This window comes from Bactrocera tryoni, unplaced genomic scaffold (assembly GCF_016617805.1).
Source record: "Bactrocera tryoni isolate S06 unplaced genomic scaffold, CSIRO_BtryS06_freeze2 scaffold_901, whole genome shotgun sequence".
NCBI classification, from domain to species: Eukaryota; Metazoa; Arthropoda; class Insecta; order Diptera; family Tephritidae; genus Bactrocera; species Bactrocera tryoni.
The window spans coordinates 16,931-38,050 of record NW_024396547.1 but is presented as its reverse complement, the minus strand read 5'-3'; the positions used below and the strand labels follow the sequence as shown (position 1 = coordinate 38,050).

At 38.1% G+C, this 21,120-nt stretch overlaps 1 protein-coding gene across 1 annotated transcript; it reads right to left on the bottom strand.

Moving 5' to 3' along the window:
• Positions 1 to 19,521: 19,521 nt before the first annotated feature.
• On the bottom strand, positions 19,522 to 20,814 carry LOC120782038 (putative nuclease HARBI1). The gene is made up of 3 exons (XM_040114194.1): positions 20,581 to 20,814; positions 20,093 to 20,501; positions 19,522 to 20,040 (listed from the first exon to the last, which is right to left on the bottom strand). The coding sequence occupies exons 1-3, from the start codon at positions 20,697 to 20,699 to the stop codon at positions 19,522 to 19,524; spliced, it is 1,047 nt and encodes a 348-aa protein (XP_039970128.1). The 5' UTR covers positions 20,700 to 20,814.
• Positions 20,815 to 21,120: the final 306 nt, after the last annotated feature.

The window sequence follows — 21,120 nt, the reverse complement described above, 5'->3', positions numbered from 1 at the left end:
GAATGTGTGCGCAATGCAAACAAGAAGAAGCCAAATCAAGTTTCAATATCAACAATGAAACGAGTCAGAAGGCGCTGAGGCAGAAATGAGGGATGAGTGGGTATATTTTTATCTAAGTAAAAGTGTATAAATATTTTATACAATGAAATATCGCGCTCAGTTGGTGCAGGTCAATCGAGTACAATGGATGAGAGGAAAAAAAAACATTTAATACATTTATATATTTTCGAAACACTGCGAGGCGTTGGGTAGCTTGGACTTATTTTTCGAGATAACCACTTTTAAGTATGTAAATCATAGTCACACTGAACTCAGGACAATCTACATATGATTGTGAGTACTAACTCACATTAAAGTAGAAGGAATATTCTCGCTGTGACTGTGACCGTGAGCGGTTTCCAATATTCCATAGAGGCGATATTAGCTCGCGAAACCATTAACCGACTAGGTTTCAAAGGCAGTTACGGAAAAGGAGGCCAGTCGAGAAAAACTGACACTCTAAAGATCTTAAATGGACACATTGAATATGTTGTTAAAGAACATTTCAGTATAACAAAAAAAAATGCATAAAGCAGGCCCCGCGAGATCTAAAACTCACTTAGGAATCGGTCTCAAGCGTGAAATCGTCTTTGGTGACTCTTTCCTATTTAAACAAAAAGACATCGGCCGAATTGTGGAGTTTTTTGAAGAAAACGCCAGTTTTCTCTGCACTAAATATGGGTTAATAGGCACGATTTTTACAGAATCGTCGTCCAAATAGATAGGAATAGAGTGCCAAGAAATGCAAGTCTATCGGGTTATTTCTTCCTACAGAAACTTACGGAAGGTTGCATGTATGTCTCAAAATATTAATTAATATGGAAACAATGAAATTTCGGCGTAAATATACTCATGAGTAGCAGGTACAGGTAAAATATAGCCATAAACAACATTTTGAAATGTGACAACCTTGCAAGAAATGCAACACAACTGTATATTGAGTTTATACAGAGTGACGTAGGCAAATATAAATGCTATTAGTTTTCTCTGAGCTCTCCTGAAAGCAACCGTGACTTTGTACGAGATTCTCCTAAACGCTTGGACCAATTTAAACATTTTCAGAATGAAACAGACCAAAAGAAAGACATTCTTTTGCCGTCTCTTGCAGCCTATTGTCCGACTAGGTACGTCAAAATAAATTTGTGGATGATTTTATTTTAATATATTTTATTTTTACTATTTTCTTCATTACAGATGGGTGTTACGTGTAAAATCCTTGAAGGCTGTTAGAGCGAATTACGCTGTATTGCTAAAATTTTTTCTTTGTCGATCTACGGATAAAGAAATAGACAGTTCTGTGTCAGCCAAAGCGTTAGGGTTTTTTGAGTTCATGGCATCGTTCGAATGCTTTTTTATGTTAACAATGATAATCGATATTTTTAATCGCATCGAAATATTGAACACCGAACTCCAAAAATCAAACCTTTCTGTTATTGACTCCTACAAAAAAGTGAATGCTGTACGTGCAGTTTTGGAAGCTTCTGGTGAAACCAAGTTTGAAGAAGCTTGGAAAAAGAGTACGCAAGGCGCTGTCGAACTTGAACTTGATGACCCTATGCTTCCTCGTCAACGCAAAATAAGTAAACGGCTCGAGCAAGGCACAAGCGAAGCCCATATATTTAAATCGCCTGAAGAATATTATAGGAAACAGTTCTTTGAAGTGTACGACCAGCTGTTTGAGTCCCTCAGAAGTCGATTCGAAAATGATTCTGCTCAATTTTTCAAATTATTGGAACAATTTACATTGTGCGCAACAGAAAATGTGGATGAAGTCCTTAAATTTTATGAAAAATATTTTGACAAGGAACGACTTTTAAGCGACAGAGATATGTTTTGGCAATTGGTGAAACGGCAAAAAAGAAGTGTCAAAACGTTCCAAGAAATTTAAAATTTTTGCAAGGAGTTCGAATGGTGTCAGGGGCTTATACCTGATTTTATACGCTTTGTGCGAATGTTAATAACGATTCCGGGATCATCATGTTCGAACGAAAGGAGTTTCTCTGTCCTTCGAAGATTAAAATCTTATTTACGCTCAACCATGCTCCAAGACAGGTTAAATAATGTGGCTATTTTGCCATTAAATGAAGCATCAAAATTAGATTTAAATTTGTTAATGGATAAGTTTATAGCAAAATCGCCGAGAAGAAAAACTGTTTTTGCAATAAATACATAAATTTTTTTGAATTTATTTTTTTTCATTTATTCTACCCATCCGAAATTTACATGAACCGCCGCGCCTGCACATATATACATATATTATATATACTTAATATATATATATTCTATATATATATATATATATCATTTAGTATGTGTGCACATGAATAAAATCATATATTTGTTAGGCTAGAAACCTGACTGTCTTGCCACATCACGCATAATGCTTCATACGAGCCAGCACATTTTCGCACCGACAAACAGGTCAATGTCCGATTATTGACAACTGAACTGATGTTTTCTAACATTTCTGTTCAGTATTCTTTTGACACGCTTGGTAATAAGCTTATTAGTATTAAAACAAAATATGCAGGAAGACATAAGTTAGTTTAGGTTTCTCCATTCATATTTCATTCTGTGTCTTCCCAAAGTCAATGCTCTTCAACTTTTTGCATCCCCTTTCATTTTGTATATGCATAGTAAAATGCTATATTCTCATAACGGTAATCTACAACAGCATATATGAGAGTTATGTAATATAAATACTACGTGTTTGAATTGTCTTAACTGCCCATCAGTCCATGTGCCTGAGCAAAATATTATTTTGGTGAGACTTGAAGTACTGTTAGAACTCGTTATCATTCGGGAAGATATGGTAAACAAACAAAAATCTTCAATCGACCCGTGGCTCGAGGTTCGCCAAAAATACGGATAGACGAACGGTCGGACTCGGACTTCAGTTCGTCTCGTCATTCTGATCATTTACAAGGTCTGTCGCAAAAGAAACAGGACTGTTAAAAAAACAACAAAAAATTTCAAAAGTTATATTTTTTTATTCAAAGTAGTTTCCTTGTGCTTCGATACAGCGTTTAGCCCGGTCAATTAGCATTTCAAATGAATGTTTAAGGTCATTTTTTGGAATGCTCTTGAGAATATCGGTCGTCGCCTTTTGGATAGCTGAAATGTCTTGAAACCAGTGTCCTTTCATGGGCAAATGAAGTTTTCCAAATAGGTAAAAATCACAGGGTGCCAGATCAGGTGAGTAGGGTGAGTGATTAATGGTTAATATGGAGTTTTTTGTCAAAAAATCAGTGACAAGCGTCGACCGATGACACGGCGCATTATCGTGCAACAGGCGCCAGGACCCTGCCTCACGGTATTGTGGTCGAGCACGACGAATGCGTGACGCTTCATAACACCAAGGTAAAACACAGCATTAATCGTTTGGCTAGGTGGGACGAACTCTCGGTGTACAATACCCTCGGAATCGTAAAAACAAATCAGCATTGTCTTTACTTTTGACTTCTGAAGACGACCGACTTCTGATCGTCACAGAGGTCCTCACGACCTACCTGGAATCGCTTAAGTCACTCATGCACATTACTACGGCATAGGCACTGATCACCATACACTTTTTCCATCATTTGAAATGTGTCAGTAAACGTTTTCACAAGTTTAAAACAAAATTTAATATTTGTTCTTTGCATTTTACGGCCGATGACCAAAAGCTGCTTTCACTTTTTGATCGATAACATCGATTGTAGTTATCCAATTGTCTTAAAATTTTTACGAAATATCAACAAGAGATCAAACTTTTTATTTCATATACCCACCAATAGGTGGCGCCACCAGAGACAATTATATTTAAAAAGTTCTGTTTCTTTTGCGACAGACCTTGTATGTATACATAACTCGTTGTCTGTCGCGATTAGCTTTAGGTGAGCTCTAACGGTTAGATCAACAAAACTATTGTACTCTGTTACAAGATATTGCAAGAGTATAAAAAGTTGCTATCAATTGACATGTGCATCCAGGTATTCCTAATTCTTACATTATTAAAACTGAAGATGAATCATACCTCAATGACATATCTGCTAACCATATGATTGATGGTTGCTTGAAAAGGGAGACGCGACCGCACTTAAGCCATTATTAGGCTCATTGTGCTCTCGCGAATATTAACGAATTCAGCCTTACCCAGCAACTCAGTTGATTTGGTAAAATACCAAATTTTTTCCATCCAACTGCCTAAAGTCTTTTAATTTGAACCATTCGGAGCCGTTAAAGATAACCCGTATCATTCGCTTTACCACCTTTCTGAAGGGGGATCTACTCCTCCTATGATGACCCCTATAATGTTACTAAATTTTAGGTATGGCGCTAAAAGTATACGCTTTTCGGTCTGCGCATCAGCAACCGTACCTCAAAGTACCTTTGTGGTATGCCTCGTGATATCAGAACTTTGCACCTGAGGTGTTCATTTAGGATTCATAGTCTGAAAGAAATTTTGAACTAGCTGAGCGAGCCAACACATCTGCCTTTTTGTTTCCTTATATTTCTATATGACTATGATACAATGCTGCATATAGTCTTAATTTCCATTGGGCTATCCATTAGTAGGTTAAAAGATCTGCTGGTTAGAGCAGAAGTACACTTGGTGCCTTCTGTTATGCGAACAATTTCAGCCAGAAAAACTGAATTATAGAAATTTCGTATGAAGCTACCTTCTACATGTATATTACTACAGAGGAAGCCTATCTCTGCACCTTTTTATCCGCCAGTGAAAAGCTGAAACTTGGATCACAAACTCATTGGGTAATGAAGGAGATCCACACCTTCTTTTCTCGGTATTCTTTCTAAGTCGCATTTCTAATTTATCCCGATTTCAGCACAAAGAAAAAATACATATATATTTGGTTTTCTCCAGACTAACTGTTGGCCATGATTCTCACCACAGTTGGCAGAGATCTGAAGGCCTCTTTCTATGAGACGGTATAGACGCTTAATATTCACCGCTTTACAGAGGAAAAGTGGGTCTGCTACGTCCTTAAAGGTTTTCATATCGAGTATTTGTATTATTGACCAATCTGATTTGGGCAAGAGGGATAAGGTGCTTTTCAAAGAAAATATTTTTCTTTGAATAGTTTAATGCCCAATCGGGACCTCCGCATTGCTCAACCGATACGCTTCTAGTATACTCAGTTGTTCGCTGCGGTTTTCTTTTGGTTTTTCTATTTGCTTTCATGCTTCTAGAATTTAATACTTTCAGCATGTACAGCCTTTTCTTCACTTTATTGAATTTTTAATTTGAGAGTGAGGTACATACGAAATACTTAGTACCACAAATTAAAGGTAACAGAAATGTTGCCACAAAGGTGAAATAAAACAGATGGACTAGATGCTCTATTTAATTGCGACAATTGGTTTTGCCTCTTACTAACTTCATCCATGCTAATGGACTCGTCGAGCGTAATAACCGTTAAGTGGCCTATTTAAATTGCAAGCTGATAACCTTGGCTGGCTACTCGACTCACATTACTCCATCATTTAAACCGCTTCGCTTGTGAAGGTGAAAACACCGAAGCTTAATGCAAACTTGTCCAAGCGATTAGCGTCAAAGCAGAGACGGCAAAGCCAATGCCAAACAACTTAAATCGTCTACCAAAGCGCAGGTAAAGACACTCGCATGCAGTCTTTGCTCCATCCGCTGGTGAAGTGCAAAGATAAAGGTGGCAGCACTGTCATTAACAGTCTGCTGAAATTATGCGGAAGTTGCTGCAGCTCACCGAACGTGTGTATGTATGCGAGTGTGTGCTTTGTTAACGTGAGATATGAGCTTTTCGCGCTGGTTGTATACGTTTTCACTTTTGTTGTGACGCAACAAAGTAACAACAATTATAGCGACTAACATAAAAACCTCGTGGTTTAAGAGGGGGAAGCTTTTGTATGAAAGCGAGTGAAAAAACAAAAGTAGACACGCAACTCTGCTACTTGTGAGTAATCTTGCATTTATACCCAAAGACCCGCATCTTACCTAAAAGTTACAGTTATAGAGCCAACCGGTAAATATATATCTTATTATATATATAGTTCTTATAAGGAATATTTTGTATTTATATATTGCTTATAAGAACTTTATCCCGATCGTTCAGTTTGTATCGCAGCTATATGCTATATTGGTCCGATATCGGCGGTTCCGACAAATGAGCAGCTTCTTGGCGACAAAAGATCGTGTGCAAAGTTTAAGAGCTCAGCTTTCTCAAAATCTGAAGTACTAGTATTTCGCATCTATTACAGACAGAGCTCGTCATGCTGATCATTTATATATATATTTATGGGTCATCCGACGTTTCCTTATATGATCTTATCTAGTTGACACGAACATCATGGCAAACTTAATGTACCCCGTTCGGGGTATAAAATCTGTAAAGTATGCAGGATATTGGGAATAATTTTTAACTGAGTAAATATATTTTTTTTTTTGTTTCATGAAATCTATAAAACTATGCGATAGAATGATTCGCTTTGCTCCGAATCGAAGATCGGAAGGAGTTTGATTATGTAAAAGGTTTTTACGAGCAGGTGACGCGGTAGTTAAAGCAGTAGGGCCTGAAGAACATTCTTCGCCCGGTTGGTAAGTTGGACAAACGGCGAACTTCTGCTTTTTGAAATTTCTCAATTTTTAGTGAGATTCTTTAATACAAGTTTATAAAGAAATGTATATAATTTTTAAAAAATTATTTGCTGAACTATACGATTAGCAGTTGCAAGATAATCCTAGAATTGATTCACACGATACTCCCAGCATTATCCATTCAACGTTCATTAAATACTTTCTTTTATTTGTAAATTGACTGCGATCGTTTCAGAACTCAGCGAAATAAATATTGAATATCCTTCGTTTGAAAAATTTCATAACACAAACGTTGGGTACAAAAACGCAAACGGGTGTGAGCGTAGGAATTGAAAGACAATAGCCAAGGGAGATGCCTTAGTAGCGAAAGACAATAGTGCTTAATAGCAACAGCAGCTCAATGCCGGCGGCGACGACAACAAAGTAACAGCAACAACATAAAAACTAAAATACCTGTGTAACAGAGTCATCTAGAGCTCATTTAGTAGCCCAGTGAGGGCATTAGCACCTGCTCAAGTCCAACAGAATCAATTTAGATATTCAGCACTTTTGGTTAGTATATCCTAAGGGAAAATATTTATGGTATATAAAAGGGAATGTACATAAATATATATACACACAAGAAGTCAGTGTAAAATTTGTGTTAGATGGTGAATTTCTTAAACAGTGTTTATAGTAACTGTTTCGTTATTCTTTTAAAATACTACCAACTCAGACGGTTCCATGGGAGAGTTAAACTTGGAATAACTCAAGCATTAGCGAACTTCCTTGCTACTTGCTAAAACGCTTAAATGTTTCGCAAAAAATCCTCCTACCATCAATATGCAAATTGCAAGCCAAATATTATTGTTGAAAAAGATATTTTATTTTTCTGAGTAAATAGAAAGTGTAGAAGCTCACGCAAGTCAGGAAAGTGCACTGAGCGCCACTAACTTAGGAGTGGCCAGAAACGATTATTTTACATATAATTGAAGCAGATCACGACTTCCGGTCTTATACTTTTGGGTAGTTAAAAACATCCGCTTGAAGGCGAGCTAAAATGAGGAGGCGAAACATCCGCTCCACAGAGTTGTGCGCTGGGTTTGGGACCCGCCACGTAAAAAGCACCACCAATGAAAATAAGAAATCAGCCTCGGTTGACAGACCCCCTTTTGATAAAAGACCATCGACACCATTTCAATCTTCGTCCACTTCAAAGCTTCTTTTGACAGCTTGAAAAGGAGCTGCCTTTATGCCGCTAAGTTTGAATTTAGTATCCCGGCAAAACCAATACGGCGTTTAAACTGATGTTGAGCAGTACCGAAAGCTCCGTCAGGATCGAGAAGGACCTCTCCGAGCCGTTCGATGCCAAACGAGATTTCAGACAAGGCGACTCCCTATCGTGCGACTTCTGCAATCTATTTCTGGAGAAAATAATTCGGGTGCATAGCTTAATCGAGAAAGTACAATCTTTTATAAGAGGCTTACGCCGGTGATATCAATAACTGGGTCTGGTTTTGAACAAGCGTAGGACGAAATATCTGTTGTCATCAAACAAGCAGTCGCGACTTGGCTCCTATGTCACTTTTGACAGTCATAACTTCAAAGTTGTAGATAATTTCGTCTATCTTGGAACTAGTATTAACAGCGACAGCCTGAAAATCAACGCAGAATAATTCTTTCCAATAGAGGCATGGACGATGACAACATCTGATGAGTCGACATTACGACTTTTCGAGAGAAATGTTCTGCGGAAGATCTATGATTCTTTGCACATTAGCCTCGGCGAATATGGCCAATGAGCTGTATGAGTTATACTACGACATTGACATAGTTCAGCGAATTAAGAGACCATGGCTACGCTGGGTAGGTCATATCGTCCGCCGCATTATCCGCCGAGGGAAGCAGAGGAATACCTACACTCCTTGGAAAAACCAGGCGGAGAAGGACCTGGACCTACACTTGGAATCTCCAATTGGCGTCAAACAGCCACTCACTAGACAGTTTTGTCAATTTCTATTTCTTATGATGCCTGCTGTAGATTGCCAGAAAAACCATGCTAAAATTTATATGGGAACTACTTGAATCGGAGTGAAAAAAATCAGAGTGTTTGCATAAGAGAATCAAACTGCTAAAGAAAAGTTCACTCATTCCTAAATCATTCAAAAATGTTCGTGAGTTTACACGGCTCCGCGTGTTACCCTAAAATAGAGATATTTATATTGTGTATTCGTCACTATATACTAAGTTATATAAACGAATACCAATATAAGCGCATATACACGCTTTAGGTATTAATTCAATTTATTGTACTCACTAAATAATTTTCGTAGATAAGCGCTTTTGAGCTGTGTGCTTTAAACTTATTTATATTGCCACTAGAATTCTGCTTTATCATCAATTATTTAACTGCCGAAATTCAATTTGATTTTCCACCCACTAAAGTTTTCGCTTTTGTTTGAGCAAATTATTGTATTTGTGCAGCAACCAAACATAGCCACAAGATGCCGCCCCGCCAAAAGCCGCAGAAAGTCACGCTGCTCAAGTATTTAAATCAGCCGAAGAGCTTTGCTTCATCTCCACAACTTCGCACACAGCCACACACACACTTAAGACTTTCTAATTTAGAAGAGCGAATACTTATAATATTAGCAAGCAAAGCTAAGTCTTACCGCATACCACTTAGCTTCCTTATAGCTTTTTAAGCGCACACACTCGTATATATATTACGTATATAATACTCAAAAAGTCCACATTCCTTCTAATACCGCTAATGCGTGTGTGTGTTTGAGTGTGGGTGTGTGTGTGGTTTTAGTTTATCAAGAAAGCAGACGCTTTATGCGCTCAACTCATAGTCCTCCGGCAGACATTTTGGAAAAGCTGCTTCAAAACTTTTGCGTATTTTGATTGCTGTTCTTAAGTCTTATCGCTACGCAACAGCTTCGGCAGCCACATGAGGCGGGCGGCACTAGAGAGCTATGTTAGTGTGTGGTTTTAGAGTTTGAAGTGGGTTTTTGAATGTAATTAGAATAAAACGGTTTTTCAAAACGAATATTGATTGTGGTTGCAGAGTAGAAATGTAGTTAGTAGAACTATGCATGTGGAATTTAATCGAAACGGTCGTTGGCATATACATACTTACTTGAATGTATATATTATATATGTATTGAGAGTAAATAGTTTCGATATACATCGGTTTTATTCGAACTATATTTTTAAATATTAGAGAAGTAAAACAAAATTTATTGATTTCAAGCAATGATACTGCGTGCTAATGTATCGACATTAATAGTTATCGATATTATCGTATTTAGTTGGCTGATTTCTGAGCTCTTCTTGGCTATCGTTTGCTTATATATCGATATTTTAAGTTATCGATAGTATAGATTATTTCACAAATAATCAAAAATCACTAATACCCACTACCAATTCTATACTTCGATATATGCCAGAGTGCTAATATTTTAATTTTGTACCAAGGTCATTTGAGAAATCTCAACTTTAGCTTATAATTTTATATAAAATGGCATTAAAGGGTCGATTTAAGAATAAATTATAATACTTTTGCATAAATCAGCAATCAATTGTTGATCTCAATTACCTGATAATATTCAGGCTTTGTTCTCAATTGACCTCAATATTAGAAGTTACATATATTACTATTTTCATATATTTTTTTTTGAAATTTTGCTTATATGCCTGGAGAATTTTGTTGTCATTAATTAATTTTATTGGCTGTTTCATAGACATGGAACCAAATCTATTGATTCTAATCGAAAATAATGAAGAAAATATATCGATACTGAGCTACAATATTATCGATTATTATCGGTATTCGATACTAATCGAACTTTTGGTGTCTTCTTTTCTTTTTTATTGGCGTAGACACCGTTCACGCGATTATAGCCGAGTTAACAACAGCGCGCCATTTAAACAACATGACCTAGCCAGCGTAGCCGCTGTCTTTTAATTCGCTGAACTATGTCAATGTCGTCGTATATCTTGTACCAGCTCATCGTTCCAAAGAATGCGAGATTCGCCGTGGCCAACGCGCAAAGGACTATAAATCATTCGCAGAACTTTTCTCTCGAAAACTCTCAACGTCGACTCATCAGTTGTTGTGATCATCCATGCCTCTGCACCACATAGCAGGATGGGAGTTATGAGTGACTTATAGAGTTTGGTTTTTTTTCGTCGAGAGAAGACTTTACTTCTCAATTGCCTAATCAGTCCAAAGTAGCACCTGTTGGCAAGAGTTATCCTGCGTTGGATTTACAGCCTGACATTGTTGTTGTTTACAGTGGTTCCAAGATAGACAAAATTATCTACGACTTCAAAGTTATGACTGTCAAGAGTGACTTGGGTGTCAAGACGCCAGTGCGACGACTGTTTGTTTGATGACAGGAGATATTTCGTCTTGCCCTCGTTCACCGCCAGAATCATTTGCTTTGCTTCCTTGTCCAGTCTGGAAAAAACAGAACTAACGGCGCGGGTGTTAAGGCCGATGATATCAATATCGTCGGCAAACACCACTCTTATAAAAGATTGTACCTGCTCGATTAAGTTCTGCAGCTCGAATTATTTTCTCCAGCAGCAGATTGAAGAAGAAGGCAGCTCCTTTTCGTGCTGTCGAAAGCAGCTTTGAAATCGACGAAGAGGTGGTGTGTGTCGATTCTCCTTTCACGGGTCTTTTCCAAGATTTGGCGCATGGTGAATATCTGGTCGGTTGTTGATTTGCCAGGTATAAAGCCACACTAATAAGGTCCAATCAGTTTATTGACGGTGGACTTTAAGCTTTCACACAATACGCTCGATAGAACTTTATATGCGATGTTGAGAAGGCTTATCCCACGGTAGTTGGCGTAGAGTGTGGGGTCTCCCTTTTTGCGGATTGGGCAAATCACACTTAAACTCCAATCGTTGGGCATGTTTTCGTCAGACCATATTTTACAAAGATGCTGATGCATGCTCAGTATCAGTTCTTCGACGCCATGTTTGGCACGGCCAGCAATCCATCGGCCCCCGCTGTTTTGTTGTTCATTAGACGGGTAACTGCTATTCGAACTTCTTCATGGTCGGGCAATGGAACGTCTGTTCTATCGGCATCGATTGGGGAATCGGGTTCGCCTTCTCCTAGTGTTGTGCGTTCACTGCCATTCAGCAGGCTGGAGAGTATTCTCTTCATACTTTATGTATGCTCTGGCCATCGGTCACTAGATCTCCTTTGGGTGTTCTACAAGAGTATGCTCCGATCTTGAAACCTTCTATCTATTATCCGCCTCATTTTTTTTGTAGAATTTTTGAGCATCGCATCTGTCGGCCAGCTTGTCTCTTCATACTCACGCAATTCGGCCTCTTTCTTTTTCTGTCTGCACATGCGACTCCTTATCGTGATCTTCAACTCTCGGTATCTATCCCATCCCGCACGTGTTGTGGTCGATCGTAACGTTGCGAGGTAGGCAATCTGTTTTCTCTCCGCTGCGACACGGCACTCCTCGTCGTACCAGTTTTTTTTTGTACTTTTCAAAAACCAATGGTTTCGGTTGCAGCTGTCGTAATGAGCTTGAAATGCCGTTCCACGAGTTCCCTTATACCGAGTTGTTGACGAGTACTCTCAGAGAGTAGGAGTGCAAGCCGAGTAGAAAATCGTTCTGCTGTCTGTTGAGATTGCAGCATTTCGACGTCGAACCTTCCTTGTATTTGTTGATATGCGTTTTTTGCTGCACAGATGCGGGTGCGTATCTTGGCTGCAACATAGTAGTGGTCCGAGTCGATTTTAGGACCTCAGAGCGCTCTCACATCTAAAACACTGGAGACGTGTCTTTCGTCTATCACAACATGATCGATCTGGTTGATGGCTTTTCGATCCGGAGATAGCCAGGCAGCTTGATGAATTTTCTTATGCTGGAATCTAGTACTACAGATAACCATATTTCGGGCCCCGGCGAAGTCGATCAGCCTCAACCCATTTGGGGATCTTTCATCATGGAGGCGGAATTTAACCCTGACATTAAAGTCGCCAATCACGACTTTGATATCGCGGGGAAGGCAGCTCTCATAGGCGCGCTCATAGAAGGCACTTTGGTCACATCGTCCTTCTCTTCCGTCGGGGCGTGGGCTCAGATCAGCGATATGTTGAAGAACTTCGCTTTGATACAGATGATGCTGTCCAGCGGCACCTTCCAGGTGCATGCCTTAAATTGTAGTCCTTATTTCATTTGCCATCTTCGTCATAAAAAGGGGGTCTCTCTTCTGAGGCTGTTTGTGCTTTTTTATTGGAATATTTTATTTGCGTGGCGGATCGCAAGCCCAGCGCATAACCCTGTGTAGGGGCCTTCTCAATTTAGTTCCCCCTCAAACGGCTGTTCTTAGAGTACCCAGAGGATACTTGGTTAAAGACCGGAAGTCGTGAGCTGCTTGAGCCATATGTAAAAGGATCATTTCTGGATACTCCCAAATGAATGGCGATTTTTGCTTTGTAAATAACAAAAATCAGTGACGCAAGATTATTTATCTCAATTTAGTTAAAATATTAGCGCCTTCATATTTTTTATTTTCCCTTTCTATGCAATAGCTTCGAAGATCTCGAAGAGAAAACCAAAAAATTATTCTATCAAATTGTTTTATTTGAGATTAGCTGCTGGCCGAGTATGAATTAAAAGAAATTTACCTACAAACACTGCTTGAATTAGTTTTTATACACTTTAATTAAATTTTATGCCATCGATTAAAATCCATTTTATCGATGTGGAAACCGACTATTCATCATCAGAAGCAAACACACTTATTTGACTTAAATATAAGCACATAAGCCTGTACAAATATATAGTGTTGAATATACACGCGCCAATATAAGTTTCAATAAAGCATCAAAAGTTTTGCGTTAGTTTTATGATATATTTGCATAATTTTATTATCATTGCACCAAATCTGACGCTTATCATAATGTTACTCATACGCCCGGCGGTACGATCAATAAGAAAAGGCATTTGCCGTGCTGTTTTTGCGTAACTTGGGAAAAGTTTTCCTCTCTATAGTGCCAGCGCAACTTGAATTGTTGAAGAGCGATTTCAAGTGAATAGAAATGGAGCGCTACGAACTGTGTATACTTGAACTTATTATATTATTTCTCAACTATAAACTAGCAGTGTCGCTACGATTCGCCCCAAGCGAAGCAAATTCCAGGCTAAACATTTTGCAGCATGAATTCCAAGGAGCGTTTCCGTGATGAAATGATAGAAATTAGTTGACTCAATGCGAAATGGTGCGAGCAGTGAAGACGGTGCAAGCGACAGGCATAATGGAAGGAGTGAAGGAGGTAGAAAATGGCAAAGTGTATTAGATAAAATGTATAGAATTTCGCTTGCGAGAAGCAGACAGCTTTTGAGAAAGCTTTGCGAAGTATGAGTGGTATCAACAGCTCAAGCAACGCAGCTTATTCAGAATATTTACTGCCAATTTGTGCATAAATGCGCTTAATCACCTTCACCTTTCCACCTTCTGGAGGAGCAGATTTTCGAAATTTTAGATCAAATTTGTACATATATTTCAAATAATTTTTGCGGGAAGTTTCTCAAATAGAGCACTGTCGTGGTTAGAACTGTAACTATCTTCAGCTGAAAGGAAAGTTGTCTGTTCTTGCTAATAAGCTGCTAGTAGGTAAATACTCAGTTCTTGTGCTGTTGTGTTTCACCTATTCGCAGATCACCTGTTCGTTGTAACCAGTTACATATTTTTCCTCTAGATCTTAATTAAATCACAAGCGAAAGCTCATTTGTGGGTTTAGTTGCTGTCGAAATTAAATTCTGGAAAATTATACGGGATTTTTTTTATAATAATGACCGCCAATCAGTTTTGTTAAGCATTCGAGTAAGCTTCTGACCTAATAAATTTTCTGCGGAATTATTCATAAAATTAGAAACTGCTACAATGGTCAGATATCATAAAAAATGTAGAGATGATCGACGTAATAATTAGTAAAGGTCGGCTAACGCCTGACTGGTGTCACAATATCGCTCCTCGAATAAAAGTACAGAGTCTAATAGAGCCAAACGTATCCGATTTTGAGAAAATATATACTGTTATGTAACCATCTTTTCCATCATATCTCTATTTATATGTTTTCCCCTAAATTCCTAAATATTTAATTAGCAAATATTTGCCAAACACCAAAATAACGAATACCGAGAAAAGCTTTGCCCCACTTGCCACATTCATTAACTTCCTCTACACAAAAATTAAAACTTAAACGTCGAGAAGCTGAAATAACAATAATATTTGTGCATCTAAGACGCAAGTGGCGGCTTCAACAACATGTTGCATAAGCATTTTCCCCATTTCCGAAATATGTACGCTGCATTTGCTCTGCCACTAACCACCAACCGCAAACGCAAGAGCATAAATAGAAACAAAAACAACAGCAACAACAACAACAATGCTAGGCTGTAACAATTTTGGCGTGGGATGTGTTGGGAAAACTTGTAAATTTTTAATTACTTACATGTGGCAACTTTGCCTGCGTCAACATGCACATATACTCCACGGCCCACAAAATGGCTACAACAATGTTAGTGAATTCAGTAAGTGTTGCAACAATATTATTCAACAGTGGCATAACAACGACGGCAGTAACAACAACTTAATAATGAAAATACTTCACTGAGCGTAAATTTGCAACTCTGCTGCTCATTTGTTGCTGCTGACTTTCAACTTCGTTCTGACTTGCTGCAAATAATGAAAATCACATTGAGACCGACAAGTTTTAGTCTAATTTTATGTAAGAACAAGAAAACTCGTTAACTTCGGCTACACCGAAACTAATATGCCCTTCACAGGTGTGTTCATTATATGGAAGCTAAATGCTATAGTAATCCGATTTGAACATTTTTTTCGGAGATTATATTATCACCTTAAAGAGTAATTCATGTCAAATTTCGTGAAGATACCACGTCAAATGCGAAAGTTTTCCATACAAGAACTTGATTCCGATTGTTCAGTTTGTATGGCAGCTATATGTTACAGTGGTCCGATATCGGCAGTTCCGACAAATGATTAGGACACAGGAAGTGAGTACAGTGGGAATTACATATTGGATATGCAGAACCCACTTTTTATTGAAATTATGTATATATCACATACTACTGTGCCCAAAAAATAAGGTGACATTTGAATTTCAACTGCGCGCGTCGAAGGATTTAGAGAATTATTTTTTTTTTTTAGGTTGGTAGTACTGTCAGTCATATTTATTTCAAATTTCATGTCAAAATATTGATTAGTGTTTGAGATACATACGTGTCCTTTTGTGAGCTGCTAAAAGTGAGTTTTTCGTTTTTTGCGATGTCAAAATTTGTTGAGTAAAGAATTTGCATTAAATTTTGTTTACGGAATCAATTTTCTGCTGCGGATACGTTGAAAATGATGCAGAAAGCCTTTGGTGATGAGGCTATGTCTAAAAAAAATGTTCACAGTGGTATAGTGAGTTCCAAGCCGGCCGTGAACGTGTCGAAGGCGAAGAGCGTCCAGGGCGACCATCATCCTCAACGGACGAAGCTCAAGTTCAACAAATCAAAGATTTGGTGTTGAAAAACCGTCGATTAACAATTAGAGACATTGCTGATGAAGTTGGCATATCGAAAGGCTCAGCCAATACCATGTTTTGGGCCTCAAGCGCGTCAAATCTCGACTGGTACCGAAAACATTGAATTTTTTGGAAAAAAGGCGTCGCGTTGAAGTGTGTGAAACGATGCTTTCTGACTACCAGGGTGTCATGAAATGCATTATATCTGGCGATGAGACTTGGATTTATGCTTACGACCCCGAAACAATCGATCAAAATCGAGCGAATATCGTGCCAAAAGAGAGCCGAGACCAAAAAAATCGCGCCAAAGTCGCTCAAAATTCAAGGTCATGTTGACTGTTTTCTTCGATTATAGTGGTGTTGTGCATTATGAATTCCTTCCAACCGGTCAAACAGTCAACAAGGAATATTATTTGAACGTTCTGCGTCGTTTGCGTAACGCTATCCGCCTAAAAAGGCCGGAATTGTCGAAAGACAATTCTTGGTTTTTACACCACGATAATGCGCCATCCCATACTGCCCTCGTAATTCGTGATCATTTCGCCAAAAACTCAACCCATATCGTTCCGCAACCATCGTATTCACCTGATCTGACGCCGTGCGACTTCTGGCTGTTCACCAAGCTCAAAAGACCGCTCCGGGGACACCGTTTTTATACGATAGAGGAGATTCAAGCCGCAGCGAAGACGGAACTGAGGCCATCCCGGAAAGTGACTACAACCAGTGTTTCGAAGATTGGAAAATCCGTTGGCATAAGTGCATTGCATCGGGAGGGGATTAATTTGAAGGGGATGAAATTGATTTGGAAGAATAAATAAAGAATTTTCAAAACAAATACAATGTCACCTTATTTTTTGGGCACAGTATTTTGTGTATTTTTCGAATTAATTAAGATATCAATATGAGCCCGCAATCTATAGTAAAAGTGATATAGTAAAATTTATCCAGCCAACGTAAAAGTTAAGAATGCTAGATTTATATGCAAATATTTTCGTATACTTGCAAGTATCTCGAAATATTCCACACACCTCATAAGATTGGAAACGAGTCGGTACTCTGCTGTTCTTTTGCGTTCTGGCGTTGGACCTTCCATTAGCTTGACAAACGCCGGTCCTCAACCAAAACTTGTGCGATCCTATCTTATTGAAATCATCTAGGTATTTATGTGAATTGCCCAGCTGCTGCCAAACTGAGGTTGCCATTTCGGTAGACTCAATTTCAGCGAACCTGTCGAGTTGACTGTGATTAGTATTAGTCGCCTTACTAAATCTGTGGTAATCTCAAGACATTTCGTCGATCTTAGGTGTCTGGTGATCCATAACTAGGGGATTTAGGAATCACAAAAGACCAGCGTTCACAGCTGCCTAAGTGGAGTTCTGCGTTACCTTTGGTACAAGCATCCGGCCTAGGACCTAATCTAATTCCCTCAAATTTAGATTATGGATATTAAAATTTACTGGAATTTAGTCTTTTTGCAAGTTAAATTCTTTGCCTTTTCCGCATATTTTGCTTTGTTTATATATATTTTGCAACTAATAGTTTGATATAGTGGCCGGCGCTTACTAAGAATAGCGCAGAATTTGTAATTTGCTTACTTTAAACATCTCTTTCTGAGATGACATCTCTATTCCTAGTTATCTTTTATCTTTTGCATACAGTCATAACATGTTGGGTCTATAACGTATTTACTATATATATGTATTAGATACATATGAGATAGCGTAACTTCATTAATATAAAATTTTTCCAATATTCCGAACATGCTAATGTCTTGTGCGTCCTTTTGGGTTTATCTCATTTATTTTAAGTCTAAATAACAACATTTTGGCGGGACAATGTTCCCTTTTTCTAAATTGTGATCCCCTGTGGCAAATTAGAGTTCTATAGTTTATTTTAATGCTTAGTTAAGGCACTTTATACGTTTTCGGATAATGGCCTTACTCTTCAACTCTTATATCGTAAGAGCAATTTGAAACTCACTGCTTAACTATTATGTAAACAATAAATAAAATTTATGTAATATCCCTTATTTCGCAAGCGAAAAATAAAAATCAAAATATAAATGCTTTTGACGTATTTGTGTAGTCCTCAAAAATATAAAGACTATCAGGCATGTTCCAGAAATCGTTTTCGCATGAAAATGACAATGAAATCGTGAGACGGTGTTCACATTTTGACGAATACACATTTTTCGAACATGAAATCGGTGCGATATGGCATGTTCTAGAAATCGATTTCGCAAATTGTTTGACGTTTTGATATCGGTCAAAAATAAGAGCGCGAAATTATTGGATTTATTGTATTTCAAGCGGTGAAGTAAGTCTAAATTAATACAAAATAGAAAATTATTGAATTTGCTTGTAAAACTTAAGATGTAAGTATTTGAGCCAGTTATTTGGATTTCTTCACAAAAATTAATACTTTCCTTTTCTTATTTTAGGGGAAAACATAAAAGCCAAACCCAGGAAAATATTTTTTTAAATTTTATGGAAAAAAAACCCAGACTTGGCGAAAAATTTCTTTAAAGGAGATCGCGTCGCTGCGGAGGCTTTGTGGGCAGACCTTGCCAAAATGTTAAATAGCGAAGGTCCACCGCAAAAAGACGTTAACGGCTGGAAGAAAGTGAGAAAAATATCATATATGTACATATGTGAACTGCATTAACATTTTTTTAATAGGTATGGTCCGATTGGAAAGGCTGCATTAGAAAGAAAATCGCACACAACAAAAACGAAAGCAGAGCTACTGGAGGAGGGCAATTCAATAAATTTACCCTGACCTCCAGTGAGGAAGAAGTTGCTCGAATATGTGGAATGTACACGGCGGTGGAAGGCATTGCAAATAGCGCTTCATTTGGAGTGAGCGTTAATTCTGTTGATGTGGAAAACGATTCTTTGGATGCCATTTTAAGTATTGAAGAAATTGCCAGCGGCGGACCAAAGTCCACACCACGCAAACGACGGCATGAGGACAGTGTGCAAGATTGTCTCAAAAAGCACATGGCAACAGAAGCAGGTGCAGTTGAGAAGATATCCGATACATTGCAGCTTCTTTCTGCAAATATGGAAAAGTTGACGAAATTAGTGGCGCAACAAAACCAGCTTATTGCCGAACAAAACGACGATCGTCGAAAGTATTATCTGGCCAAGCAGGAAAGCTTGATCGCTAAAAATATTATTAAACAAAAGATGTTAGAAATAGAAGAAATTCGAGTCCAAAGGGATATTTATTTAAAACCAAGTACTAAAAATACCGAATAATTTTACTTTTAATTTTACTAATTATTAATAGTATTAAATGATCTCAGTCATGTGTGATGTTTTTATTGTTTTTTATTGAATAAAAAATATGAAAATTAAACTATACGCGTTAAGTTATTTGCGATTTCATCTCGAATAGATACAGCGGCAGTTTGTAGATGGCTGCTATGATCAGCAACTTCTTCGTCCAGAAAATCGTCCACTACATCTAAAGCAAAGACATCCAGGTTATAATGGCGACAAATGTTGTGCAAAGCACTGCACATATTTATAATTTTTATAACTTTCTCTGGGACATATGGCATAGTTGTTTGAAGACATTTAAAGCGGCTCTTGAGGACTCCGATTACTCTCTCAACGATATTTCTTGCCTTGGAGTGTTGTAAATTGAATTTGTGCTGGGGTGACCCAGCGTTTGCATCACGATAAGGGGTAAGTAAATATGGTTCCAAGCCATATCCTGAATCTCCTAGTAGCCAAGATCTATGGTCTCCGCCCACATACCTGGATGAAAGATATTGTTTGGCAGCACTTAAAGAAAATATGAAGGCGTCATGACTGGAGCCAGGGTGGCATGCATCCACAGCCGTTATACGCATTCTGTAATCGCAAATCTGTAAAACAAATTAATTAATATCAACAACAAATTTCATATTTGTAACTCACAATCATCGCATTAACGCTGAAGTAACCCTTTCTGTTAAAAAACAGATGCTCATTTTGGTGGGGCTTCGTAATTTTTATGTGTGTCCCGTCCACACAACCGATTATTCCGGGAATACAAAAATTGTTGAAAAAATGTGCTTTCGACATTTTAATTTCTTCTTCGCTCATTTGTAGTTTAATCCATTTTGGACACAGTGCTTTTTCTAAAGCATTTAGCACCTCATGTAAGACTTTGCACACGGTACTTCTTGCAAGGGATATGTCGGTGTCTTTTCCTACCGAGCGCTGGAATCCTCCCTCTGCAAGGTACCTCAAAGTAGTAGCAAGCTTTATTTCAATCGTAATAGATGACGGATTTATGAATGGTTGGACATCACGAACAATTTCAAGAAACGCTTCTTTACTTATCCTGTAATAGGCAACAAGACTTTATTGGGACAAAATGCATCTCTTTTGTTCCAAACTTTGTTTTATATATGTATACTTACACGGAATCTGGGATATCCAAGGGATTGGAATGATCCCTTAAAATTCGCCGCCGAACTTTCTCATTTTTTTCCCATTCATTTTTTGTCAATAAATATGCAGCAATGGTAAATAAGCTCATTTTGTAAAATTCTTTGAAACAAATTTTATTTGTCAATACTCAATCAGCTGTTTCGTAGTTGATTTCGAATTTAAGCCAATTCGCGCGAATTGTGGAACACTGTTACCAAATTCACGCGATTTGCAAATTCGGTGCCGAATTTAAATCGTGCGATTTCCAGAACATGCCTGTATATTACTTATATGATGTGGTATCCGACCCTTCTCTCATTATGATTTTTTAGTCAAAAGTTATGAAATAAGTCCTGTTTTCTGCCTCTGGTTAAAAATTATGAAAAAACTATTAGATATAAACTCCGATAGCAGACCATTTCAGCAGAATGGCGCCGATGGAGGAGCTTAACTACATTCGCATGTAACTCTGCAAAGCCCTTGCCCTTCTTTAGAAATTTTGCACACTATCGTTTTGTGGAAATACAATT

Bases quoted from the DNA above. Each gene is read 5' to 3' on its own strand.
- LOC120782038 (XM_040114194.1), bottom strand. From the start codon at position 20,699: ATGAGCTTATTTACCATTGCTGCATATTTATTGACAAAAAATGAATGG. The intron at 20,502-20,580 runs GTAAGTATACAT...TGCCTATTACAG, and splicing joins TTGGATATCCCAGATTCCGT to GATAAGTAAAGAAGCGTTTC. The intron at 20,041-20,092 runs GTGAGTTACAAA...TTTGTTTTACAG, and splicing joins TCAGCGTTAATGCGATGATT to ATTTGCGATTACAGAATGCG.